General features: G+C 53.6%; 2 protein-coding genes and 1 long non-coding RNA gene across 4 annotated transcripts; all 3 read left to right on the plus strand.

Moving 5' to 3' along the window:
- The first annotated feature begins 82 nt into the window (after positions 1–82).
- LOC120707982 (profilin-A) lies at positions 83–1,241 on the plus strand. Its single transcript, XM_039993051.1, has 3 exons — positions 83–391; positions 510–647; positions 738–1,241. The coding sequence occupies exons 1-3, from the start codon at positions 269–271 to the stop codon at positions 870–872; spliced, it is 396 nt and encodes a 131-aa protein (XP_039848985.1). The 5' UTR covers positions 83–268; the 3' UTR covers positions 873–1,241.
- Positions 1,242–1,603: 362 nt separating this feature from the next.
- On the plus strand, positions 1,604–3,951 carry LOC120707983. Of its 2 annotated transcripts, XR_005689208.1 has the most exons (4): positions 1,604–1,753; positions 1,851–2,095; positions 2,173–2,917; positions 3,594–3,951. It is a non-coding gene; the product is annotated as an uncharacterized LOC120707983 (long non-coding RNA). The 2 variants fall into 2 exon arrangements; XR_005689207.1 differs by having other exon boundaries at positions 1,612–2,095.
- Positions 3,952–9,191: 5,240 nt separating this feature from the next.
- Positions 9,192–12,312, plus strand: LOC120707986. The gene is made up of 2 exons (XM_039993052.1): positions 9,192–9,919; positions 11,378–12,312. Exons 1-2 carry the CDS (start codon positions 9,276–9,278, stop codon positions 12,060–12,062), a joined length of 1,329 nt encoding a protein of 442 aa, XP_039848986.1. The 5' UTR covers positions 9,192–9,275; the 3' UTR covers positions 12,063–12,312.
- Positions 12,313–12,354: the final 42 nt, after the last annotated feature.

The following is a 12,354-nucleotide window of genomic DNA, read 5'->3' on the forward strand; positions in this document are numbered from 1 at the left end:
GGGCAGCGCGACCGGTGGCGAGCCGCGCACCAAAGGAGGGGGCGGGGATTCGCGAGGTTGAAGGGCGAGCTAAAGATGGAACGGGTGGTTGCAGGGGGCGGGCGCGACGCGAGCAGTGGCGAGCGAGCGATCGATCCAGTCCCCCGCCTCGCGCCTCTATCTATTTATACCGCGGCCATCCCCTCCCCGGCACACCCGCCGCGTACGTGACCGAGCGCTACCACCAGAGAGATCGACCGACCGACCGACCACCAGCGGAAGCGGCAGGATGTCGTGGCAGACGTACGTCGACGAGCACCTCATGTGCGAGATCGAGGGCCACCACCTCACCTCCGCCGCCATCATCGGCCACGACGGCACCGTCTGGGCTCAGAGCGCCGCCTTCCCGTCGGTGAGTGCCCGGTCTCTCCCTATCTGTTCGCTGCTAGCTTTTGCGTCGATCGAGATCGCGCACGGCTAACCCGCGGTTGGCTTCCCATTCTGCGCATGTGTGATCCGCATCCACCCAGTTCAAGCCCGAGGAGATGTCCAACATCATGAAGGACTTCGACGAGCCCGGGTTCCTGGCCCCGACCGGCCTCTTCCTCGGCCCCACCAAGTACATGGTCATCCAAGGCGAGCCCGGCGCCGTCATCCGCGGGAAGAAGGTACGCGCCGATCCGCCGGCCCGCCCCCGGGTCGATCGATGATCTCCCTCCCTCCTCCTGAATGTCCTCTGATCGTAATCTTTTGTGCAGGGATCTGGAGGCATCACCGTGAAGAAGACCGGGCAGGCCCTCGTGATCGGCATCTACGACGAGCCCATGACCCCCGGGCAGTGCAACATGGTGGTCGAGAGGCTCGGCGACTACCTCGTAGAGCAAGGCCTGTAAAAACGGGCCCCGGCCCGCCGCCCGCCCACGGGTTGAAGAAGCCGCCCAAGCAACAATACGACCGCCAGCCAGCACGTAGTAGTCTGTGTCTACGCACGCGTTCTTAGTCCCCCCCACGCCGCCTGGGATTGTGCGTGGCTCGATCCGTTACCTTACCTCCGGCATTTCTTCCCATTCCCCCGTCGTCGCCGGTCACCAGAGGATCTTTCCTTTCTTTGATTTTTGTTGGTGTCGTTTTGGCAAATAATTTTGTGATTTTCCTCCCGAATTTGGTTGTCGCCTGATTTGTGAAACAACGATATATATATGTGATTGAACTGGTACCTATTCTTTGTAATGCGAGAATGTGTATGTATATTCGTTTTAACACAAATTTGGTTGTGATTGTGTGCCATAAAGGCCGCTGAATCCGAAATTCTTGCCTGAACATTCCTTTTTGAGCTGCCTAGCCTTTTTTGAACATTCCAACCGAATAACATGGCCGTCTGGCCTGGCCTGGGTCCAAAATATTAGCACACCGCATCGGCCCAACAGCCCAAATTTGCGAAAACCTGGACCGACAGATCACATGACCCACCGTGGGCTGACAATGCGAGCCTATCCTTTTGCTTTCTTTGACTTTCACAATCTTTATTAAAAGACGAAACCTGACCTTGGCTCACGCCTCTCATTGGGCCACGTCACCTACAAGTCTCGACCTTTGGATCATCCATCTACGGCCAAAGCAGCGCGGGCGGGTCTCAGCCTCTCGAAGCTCCGTGTTCGGTCGTTGCCTTCTAGCGCCGCTAGCCGCAGGCAGCCCGAGATGTTTCTTCCCCGCCACCCCTCTCTCCCTCGTGGGCTCGTGGCTTCGTCTCCGGTCGTTCCCTAGTTCCCTGCCGGTAGCGCGACAGCTTTCCTCCTCTCTACTCGTTTCCTTCCCTCATCATCTCCGTGGCATCTCCATCGGCGATGAAGCTGTTTTCCAACGCCGCACAGGTTGGATTCGATTCGAAGAATCCCGACAACTAGCGTTTCTACTCGCCGGCGCGCAGTTGAGGTACTCCATCTTCCGCGACAGTCTAGACGACGGACAAGGAGATGGCGGCTGGGAGCGACACAAAGGAAGAGTGGAGAAGTCACCCCGCGGCAGAGGTGCCTGGTGACTGACTCACTGGTGCGCCATCAATTAGTCCTCACGCGTGCAGGCAAGCGCTGCACCGGTTGAGTTGATGTCAACACAGGTGATGCACAACATATGCTCGATGATTTTCTTATGAAGCCTGAAGTTACTGATTCTCGTACCCGATGTTCCTTGCAGTGTATTTATGCGCAACAAGTGCAAGCTAGCCTGATTATGTGCTAGTAGTGCTACATCAAAGTCCAGCTCCAAATCGCTTATCAGAGGATCAGCCTCCTCCATCTTGCCTTCTCGGACACCATAGCAAGTGCTGCTGATTGCTGCTTACCGATTGTTTGCCCTGCCTCTACTGCCGGCACCATCCATCGCCAAGTTGGCGAGCAATTGGAAGCGCAAACATAGGCGCATCGTCTCTGCTGCTTGCAAAGTATTCGACAAAATATCCAGCGCCTTACACAGCAAGCTGCACAGTCCTGTTCGCGCAATACCATGCATTAAGTGTAGTCAATTCCATGTTTGTACTTGCGAGAAAATTAAACCGCGATGTGATTAACTCTATTTGTGCAGTTCACAATGGTGTGAAACGGCAACTGCAAGCCGACACTAGAGCCAAGAGGGACAGCCTGTTGACAAGCACTTCGACCGCAATATCATGAGCTGCCAGGCAACAAGGAAAGCAGGCTACTGCAGTTCACTGTAATTCAGCAATCTAAGACACCAATGACATTACCATGAGCATGTCACTGCACCAAATGAGCCGGTACTGTATCTGTGGAGTCACCTAGCATCTAGGAGAACGAAGGCGGCAAGCTTGGGAGAAACATGTTGTTGAAATTCTCAAGAACACGTAATTCTACCTTCCGCGATCGTAAGATCCTGGACAGAATCCTCAACCATGAGTAATTAACTCTTTGCAAAGGATCAGGTAACCAATCAAATTAATCGATTCTTGCACTTAGTTCAGTTCAAAGTAAAAAAAAAGGGGGGGGGGGCAAGTCAGTTCTCAGGAATTCTATATGCAAAGATTACCTAGAGTGATGAACTGCAACCAGATTCTTGGTGCATGCAAGTTTGCTCTTGCCATAATGTTGTTCAGAAGAACTATCAAATAGGTAGGAGAACCTTTCAAAAAATGATAGACAGAAGAAGTTTATTAGGAGCTTTGACAAGTTAAATGTTAGCAGACGACATCAGAAAGTTATGCTCGTTATAGCTGCCATATAGTTTGAATGCATTCTGCAATCTTTCACTAGAGATTATCCAGCTTGACTCTTGAACTTGCAGACCCAACAAAGTCGTTTTGTGAGAAGCTATGCTTCCGTGTCCTGAGTGTACAAAGATAAGACAATCTTGTCTTATGGTGTACAAAAATTCATTATTCTTCAGTTGTAGTACATTTTGACACACTCATTTACGTTTCAGATAAGACAATCTCTAAACCAATTGGCTATCCTTGATTCACATTTGAAACTTATTTCAATTCCCTTAATTTTCCATTTCAAACAGGGGAGTACTCTGTTAGATGCTCCTTAACTTCCAGAAAAATGAGATTCTTCTGGATAATATAGGTTTTCTCTAACAATAGCTATATAATAATGCAGACACTAGAAAGATGTTGGAGTTCATGTGCAGAAGAAAAGAGCAAAAGTTGGACCGACAATTTGGGAGCCTCATGCTAAGATAACAGAACAAATATGCGACTCCACCGAAGTGGCAGTCTCAAGTAGGGAATACCTTGGATGCTTAAGTTTATGGTGCGGTGTTAATTTGTCGTCTACATATCATATTTCATATGACAGCTAATAGATTTTTTTTTCACAAAGGATAATAAAGGGTGATAAGTGGAAACAGAATTTCAACTTATCACCCTTTAATATCCTGTGTAAAAATAAAATATTTATGTACTCAAGTTGGATTTATAATGTTGATGACCTACTTTTCATCTTTGGTATACTTCAATCTATTGATTTGTTGATGTTCGACGGTGCAGTGATAGCCCATAAGATGAAAAACCAACATGGCTTTGAAGAAACATACTAGCCCCCATTAGTTACTTGACTCTAGTTGGAGGCGCGGTAAGGCCGCGCCTGAAGTTTCTAGTGAACTCTCCAAACCCAACTTTCTTCTCTTTTCTTTTTCTGTATGTATGTATAATCCAATCCAACCTGGTCCCTGTATTTTTATGAAAAAAAAGAGGAAGCTCGCAGAATATGCATTTATGCTCAGTTAACTCAAAAAAAAACATTGTAGCACATTACGTAAATTAAAACCTTTTCCGATTCTGGGCAACCTCGGTTTCTGCGACAGGATATCTCCGAAATGTGATGCTCTGCGCCACCAGTACAGAGGTCCTCGATGCGATTCTTATTCCAGTAGCCAGTAGGCCCACTTGTTCTTTGTTTACACTGCGCGTGACATGCAAGTTGGAGGATGGCACATTTGACAGCCGTTATTGCTGATTCCTCTCTGGTACAAATGGCAGCCGGTTGTTTAGTACAAATGGCAGCCGGGCTCTGGATCTCCGCGCACATGTTCGCTCTGCCTCTGAAGGCTGCAGCAGGCGAGAGCAAGTGTGCAAGGCAAACGTATCCAAGCTTGATCATCGGCTGCCGGTGGTTGCAGCATTTTGGTGAAGCAACATATCGTTACCAGATCATGTGTGGTAGTTATAGTAGTAGTGGCAGTTTAGGAGGCCTCGATGGCTGTTATGCTGTATGATAAGATCCAGCAAGTTCTGGAACATACAATCTTCTGTAGCCAATCGGTCTCCCATGCTAATCACCAATCTCCGTTTTTAAAACAATTGTCAATTTCGACCTTTACGGGTGAAACATCGAGGAGCAATATTTTGATCAAATATTTAGTTGAGTAAATTTGAGGAAGCATGTGATCTAGGACTTAGCACTTGATTCTCAGAGGTGTTAGAGCATCCAACTTTAGAGCGAAGTAAACTTCAGCTATTCAACCAAGGCACAAACTGGTATTTGGAGGAATCTTAGCCCCACTTACATGTATAATAATCTGATAGTAACCGCACCATGCATGCAGTGTGTCACAGAGTAACCGTACGTGTCAACCGGTTTCTCGAATATGCTGCGAAGATACAGTAAAAATAAAGGCGTCGGTACTGCTCGCCGGATCAAGACCAATTTCGCAGGTTTTAGAGCGAGGCAATCGAATGCACACGATGAAGCACCACCCATTCTCAGCATCCTGCAGCCTCGACAGGGCAGACCACTTGACGCCTGACGGCTCCATGCATGCACGATCATCTCGGCATCACCGATCCATCCGCCGCCCGTGTCACTTGTTCTCGCGCACATGATATCGGAGAGCGTAGCCGTCCAGCGCGCTCCGCCTCGATCCGGCACAGTGAAAAATTAAACCCTCGGATCGACCGCGAACGAACCACCGGCGACGATGGAAGCCAAGCAGGCCACCTCGGTACCACTAGCACCTGCAACCGCAAGGACCACCACCCGCGCGCCGGGCCATCCACCTGAGCCCCACCCCAACCGCCGCGGCCATCGCCGGCCGGCCGGTCCAAGATGCCGCCCGGCAGCGGCACCCGTCGTCCCATCATCCAGCGGGTCATCAAACAGGCGGCGGCCAACCGGCCGGGGCACATGCGCGCGTACCTGCATGCGCCGCGCCCGGGCTCGCGCGCGGCGCCGAACGCCACGCCGCCACATGCCGAGGCGATCCGTCCCCGTGCTACTCGGCAGTCGAGTACCCCACGCGCGGGGGAGGAGGTCGCGGGGGGCGGACGCATGAGCCGCGAGCTGACGAGACAGGCGTATCCCCGCTGCGGATCTCGGCGCCCCTCGGCGATCCCTTGCGCACGAGCGCCGTGCCCCCCGCGGGCCATGGGGCACTACTAGTAGAATAGTAGCCATACCGGCCACCAGCCAATGGGACGAGCGTCCGGTTCGGTGCACGCACGCGGCCGCACCGCGAACCTCGCGATGCCGCGCGCGCGGCGTCGGAGCGCCCGCCGCGCGGGCCGGTGACGACTCACCCCGGTCGCGTTCGTGTCGGTTGGCCGGCAGTTAAAACCGTTGCAACTTGCGGTTTGCCGCCCTGCTGCTGCTCCTCCAGCTCTGCTCTGCAAGCAGCATCGGGTTCTGGGGTTCCCGGCTTCACCATTGCCTCTAGGATTCTCTGTTCTATCCAAGTCGCTGCGTGTGCCACGCACCTTGATTTCCCGCTGTTGATCATTTGACCATGATACTAGACTAGTGCGACGCAGTAAGCTGGGGAACTGAGAGAACTCGGGTGCAGTCGTTCGGTGTGCGTTCATGTGGTGGGCAAGTGTTTTTTATTTCCCTACTACTAGTACTAATCAGTTTGACAATTGGCTAACCCTGCACGTACTGTCTCCTGATTATATGTGGTCAGATGGATTATACTAGTGTCTGGTGGTGATGCTCCTAGTGTAGTAGGGTCGTCACATCGGTCGGGGACCTGCCAGATAGGCCGTGTCCGCATCCAAGGAGGCCCGCTTTAAGACCGGACAAGGACAGAGATCAGATTAGGTTCTCCGGGGAGATATTGCCATGTGAGCTCCATCTCGTGCTGTCACCTCACCCCGCAGCGCCTTCCTTTCCTCGGCGATGCGTAACAAGTTGCCCGAAGAACACATCCTTTTAGGCTTTAGCTAGGTATAGAGAAAAGAAAGCGAGAAAGAAAGACACACAGCATGCATGCAGCAAGAGAAAAGCATCATATATATAGGTCGAGAAAATCAGTTTGCAACTGGAATGGGCATCCATCAGCCGGTAACATGACAACTCAACAAGGCGTGTACTGTGTACACGTAGCTGGGAAAGGTACTATATATATATATATATATATATTCCTGGAGAGATAAATCGAGTCATCGAGAGCACGCAACGCTGGTGTTGGGGCCGGTCTAAAAGAAGAAGCAACGACGCGATCAGATCGGCACAAGCGACGCCCTCATCACTAGTTCGCTACAGCCCATGCGTAGTAACTAACTCCTCATGAAGCGAAGCGCTAGTCTCTCGTCTCATCAGAAACCCGGCCGGCCAGCCACCGGCGATAGACGGAATAATGGAAGCCGTGACCGGATGCATATGAGCTGCTGATCCTCTTGCAGATTAAATGCGAAAGCCGCCGCAGCGGCACACTGGTTGAGCTTGAGAGCCCACGCCCACGTACGGGGTCCCCCGGCCCGCCGGCCGGCTCGCGTAAATACCGATCGATCGGTCGGCCGGTAGCAGGAAGGTGAGACGTTCCGTCACATGCCTATGCATGCATGCGTCCACACGAGAGAGTCTGCATGCTCCGCGCGGCCGGGCCGGGGGGCCATGCGTGGTGGAGCCGGCATCGGATCGGAGCCCGGCCGTCGGCGCGGCGCCGATCGATCGGTGCGTGGGGGCCGGGCGCGGGCGGGACGTCGTCCTCGCGTACGCACGCACGCGCGTGTCGGAGCGCTGATCCTCGCCGTGCAGACCGCCGCTCGCGCCGGCGTTCGCTCGCTCGCTGAAGGGTGAAGCTTGCATTGCATTGGGACGTACGTGAGAGGTGGCCAGTGGTGGGCGCAGCATGTGAACGTGTCTATTATAACAGCATGCATGGTCGCCGGCAGATGGATAGAGGCATACTAGAGAGCTTTAATTTAATTTGGATGGATGGACGACTGGACAGGCGTCGTGCACGTACGTATACGGGGCCCCAAAGCGAGCTGCTGCTGCTGCTGCTGGCGAGAACGAAGATGCATGAGAGATCAATGAACTGCAAACAACGCTTCCTGCGGGCATGTGCTCAGCTTCAATAATTCAGTAGCGTGTGGCTCCACTAGAACGAATTGTACATTGCATGTAGGCCGAGCCGGTCCAGCCCCAGCCGGCCGCTACATCCGTTTCGCGTGCTGGTAGGACCGGTAGGTACGCGTACTGTACGTGCCAGGCATGGATTAATAAGTTCGTGCTTGCTGCTGGTACGCGTAGTGGCTGCGCACGCAGTTAAATTTCTGGTACTCAATAGTTTGCATGATCTGGGGTGCCGGACCGTCTTCTGCTGATGTCAGGAGGAATTGAGAGTATGAATCGAATTGATTTAATGGACGACCCTCGGTACTAGTTTGGACTTTGGAAGTATGTATATATTTCTCCGTCCTAAATTATTAGTTATTTTAACTTTTCTACGTACCTAGTTGGGTACACAACCAACTCTTAACTGAATCAATCGTGCCGGGACAGTTTAATTTCCGTCTGAATTAAAGCCGGGCCGAGCCGATCCGGGAGCTGGCCGGTGTCTCCAGCCGATGGACGGAGAGCGACCGAACTGGCGACGACGGCGGATACATAAAGCTAAAAGCTAGCGAGTCCAAGCGGTGGCGGTCGCGCATTTATCCGGGTAGCCATCACGTCCGGTGGCGCATGCATGCGGACACGCACCGAAAAAAAAGAAGCGATGGAGCTTTTTTTTTTTTGGAACGAAAAGCGATGGAGCTAGCGTCCTACTCGCTTGCACTGCATGTGCGTACAGCTCGGCACCAGCGGCGTGTCGTGGCCCGCCGGTGGGCCCGCGACAGGTCACGCCGCCGGCTCTCTACATCATACTGTTACTGTAGTACATGATACGTGCCATCATCATCAACGATTCTCCTAATTCTGATCATTAGGACCCGTAATCTCGTCCAACTGTCGTATCGTTGTTGGTACGGTGATCGGTAGCTAAATTAAGATCGACCTTTATTCTCCATCTCCTTATTAATCTAAGTTCGTTTGGTGCTGGTCTCTCGATTATTCAGCTTTCGTCTTGCAGATAAACGACGAGACGGAGGATGCTGAATTGCTGATGACTTTGACCCTTGGATTGGATGTGGACACGTACTGCAGGCTCGCCGAGCAAGGGGCTTTGAGAAATGTTGGAGATAGGGAGAAACCTACATTATGTTTGGTGAAAAAGAGGAAAAACACCAAGGTGCGGACAAAAAGCGCGCCGCGCGGCGGTCACTGTTATCGCCGTGTAGGGGCTTAGGCACGAGCCAAATAGTACTAGCAGGCTAATCCAATCCACGCGAGCACATGCATGTCCCGGTAGCGTCCAACTCTGTCCACCAAATCAAATCAAATCCACCGCACCCAAACCACCAATTTTACGCTTTGCACCCCGGCCGCCGCGGCTACATATAACCCCGCGCGCCGGGACGGGGCACACAGGCTCCTGCCCCGTTCAATTGGTTGCGAGCGCGCGCGCGGCGCGGCAGTTTGAGCGAGAGGGCGAGCCGAGAGCTCGCGATCGCCTGCCTAGCCATGGACCCCTGCGCGTTCGTGCGCCTCACCGTGGACCAGCTCCTCCTCAAGCTCCCCGCCGTGCCGCGCCCCAGCGCCGGCGCCGGGGTGCACCCGTCCACCTCGCCCTGCTTCTGCACGCTCAGCCTGCAGGACCACCCGGCCTCGGCGCCCCGCACCGCGCTGCTGCCGCTCGCCTCCGCCTCGGGCGGCGCCGCGGCGCACGCCGACCCCGTCGTGCTCAGCCTCGACGCCGAGGCCGTGCGGAGGCTCTCCGCGCGCCCCGCCGAGCTCGTCGTGTCCGTGCACGCGGGCCCGACGGGGACCAGCTGCGGCATCAGCGCGGCCCGCGCGCTGGGCCGGGTGCGGGTGCCCGTCGACGTGGCGCGCGCCGCGGCCGGGGAGACCGTCGTCGCCCGCGACGGCTGGGTGGACGTGGGGAAGCCGGGGTCCGCGTCGTCGCCGTCCTCGGCCGCCCCCGCGCGCGCGCAGATCCACATGGTCGTGCGGGCCGAGCCCGACCCGCGCTACGTCTTCCAGTTCGGCGGCGAGCCGGAGTGCGGGCCCGTCGTGTACCAGGTGCCCGGTGGAGCCGCCGGCGGCGGCCAGCGGCAGCCGGTCTTCACCTGCCGGTTCAGCGCCGGACGGAGGGCATCCAGGAGCAGGTTGGTATAGCTTTACCTGGTTAGCTTGGCGTTCAGCTCACATAACACGTATTTCTCCTTGCCACTTTGCATCGAGACATCTTCGTCAATTTGCTTGCAAATTCAGTTATCCTTGTTCTTGTGTTGTTAATATTAGTAATTTGTTTGATCACTCGTCGTTAGAACTTGGTTCCGGAGCCATGTCCTTGTGTATAGTTCATAGTTGCAGACATGCAGTTGACCAAGAATGCTAGCTGGAGTACATTAGCAGGCAAGGGTGATCCTGGTCTTATGGAGCATTAATTGTTGGTCCAAATGAACAGATGGATACAATTAAGTTGGCTTAAGTGACTGATATACAAATCCAGAGGTCACAAATTTAAAACTCGAGGATAAACAGACGACTCTAAATTAGCAATTCCGCTTAAGCAAAATAGGTTTACAGTAAAGGGGTTTGGTCATCAGATAGCTGGTGGAGAATTTTTTTAACAAGCCGGTGACAGTTGCCATAAGCTAATTATTTTTTTTTTTGAAAGGACCATAAGCTAATTAATGATAACCGCATATCTACATGCAATCCGTTTTGAACATTTCTTTTTGGAAAAGGAAGTAACTAGTGAGCACAGCTAGATAGCTCAGTACCTCTCTTCATTTTTTTAGAGAAAAATAAAGTCAAAAGCATACCCCCCTTCTTTGTGTTTTTCTTAAGGTTGTTATTCGTACCTTTCATATTATTGGAAGCCAGCTCTTAGATACTTTGTTGTTTGTCATACATTCATACTACTTACCGGCACTATATTGCAACTGAACATAATTTATTTTTGTTCTCCATGGACGGTAGCATTTCTCGTTGGAATCAAAATGATTTGGTGAACACATGAGAATCCATGTCGCTGTCTGCGGAATTGTAAAAGGAAAAAACAAACCAGACCCACAATTTCTTTTTCATCAAATTCCTCAATACAAAAATACATTGGTCCTGCAATCTGAGCAGCCAAGTTGGTTCTGTAGAGAAACCTTCAGTGTCAGTGCTGCTCAGATCCCCATATATGCATTAATCCAGCTGGCTTAAGATACCAGGGTAATTTTACTTACAGCTAGCTAGGACTGAATGACTGATCTCTTAAACTTGAACATCCACCATGCTGAGGTACAAGAGACACACCAACCGTGCATGTGATGGACTTACCAACCTAGCTCCTTATTAATATTGCTCTGCAAAGCTCATACTCATGTAGCTAGCTTGCTCAGAATCTTCCATATATCATTTCCAGCTAACCTTGCAAGAGGCCGGATTACCATAGCCATTAGTACCTGCTAATCTTGTCGCAAACACACTTGGCGCCACGAACATTATGCAGTAGTGATACTTTACTAGATTTGTTTACCAGGATAGGATAGGAAATGCAAGCATGCGCCTGCATGTTACGTTCCTGTAAGCTAAGCTAACCCCGCATGTGCGCTCCGGATTTTGACCAGATCGCTGACGCCGCAGTCGTCCCAGACCCGGGGCGCCAGCCGGAGGCTGCGGTCCTGGCTCAGCGGCACCCTCCACGGCAACGGCCGCCGCGACGGCTCGCGCGAGCAGCGCAAGGGGTGGACGGTGACCATCCACGACCTGTCGGGCTCCCCCGTGGCGGCGGCGTCCATGGTGACGCCGTTCGTGCCGTCCCCGGGCTCCGGCCGCGTCTCCCGCGCCAACCCGGGCTCCTGGCTCATCCTCCAGGCCACGGGCGCCGGGCCGGCCAGCTGGAAGCCCTGGGCGCGCCTCGAGGCGTGGCGCGAGCGCGGGCCCGTCGACGCGCTCGGCTACCGCCTCGAGCTGGTCTTCGACTCGGGCCCCCACGAGTGCGCCGTCCCCATCGCCGAGTCCTCCATCAGCGCCAGGCGCGGCGGGCAGTTCGTGATCGACCCGGCCACGTTCCCCGAGGCCGCCGCCGGCGCCGCGTGGCCGTTCGCCGGCGGCTTCGTCATGGGATCCACGGTGGAGGGCGAGGGGCGGGCCAGCCGGCCCACCGTGCAGGTCGGCGTGCAGCACGTGACGTGCATGGGCGACGTTGCGGTGTTCGTGGCGCTGTCCGCGGCCGTCGATCTCTGCATGGACGCCTGCAAGCTCTTCTCGCAGCGGCTCAGGAAGGAGCTGTGCCAGGACCAGGACGAGTGAGAAGTCGGAGAGACCGACCCGACCGGACCCGAGGGGTGTGTATTAGTGCTCTTGGGTTTGGCTTTTGTGCTGTGGATTGTATGGGGCGTGTGGTCGATGAGGTAGTCCAGTAGCTATTTTTGTCTTGTGGAGCTGAAGGCCCTGTGACTGTTTTTAGTGTAGGCTGGGTCGGATCACAAGAACAGAAACGGGGTGTGTTCGTTCCCTTATTCTTTCATTACGGCATTCAATTCTTTCCATTCTTTCTGCACCTCTGTCTTCTTTGTTCAGCTCGAAAGATACACATTGGATG

The sequence above is a fragment of the Panicum virgatum genome, chromosome 5K (assembly GCF_016808335.1).
Source record: "Panicum virgatum strain AP13 chromosome 5K, P.virgatum_v5, whole genome shotgun sequence".
NCBI lineage: Eukaryota > Viridiplantae > Streptophyta > Magnoliopsida > Poales > Poaceae > Panicum > Panicum virgatum.

Coding starts and splice junctions, on each gene's coding strand:
- LOC120707986 (XM_039993052.1), top strand. CDS start 9,276: ATGGACCCCTGCGCGTTCGTGCGCCTCACCGTGGACCAGCTCCTCCTC. Junction 9,920..11,377: donor CGGAGGGCATCCAGGAGCAG/GTTGGTATAGCT, acceptor GATTTTGACCAG/ATCGCTGACGCCGCAGTCGT.
- LOC120707982 (XM_039993051.1), top strand. CDS start 269: ATGTCGTGGCAGACGTACGTCGACGAGCACCTCATGTGCGAGATCGAG. Junction 392..509: donor AGAGCGCCGCCTTCCCGTCG/GTGAGTGCCCGG, acceptor GCATCCACCCAG/TTCAAGCCCGAGGAGATGTC. Junction 648..737: donor CCGTCATCCGCGGGAAGAAG/GTACGCGCCGAT, acceptor TCTTTTGTGCAG/GGATCTGGAGGCATCACCGT.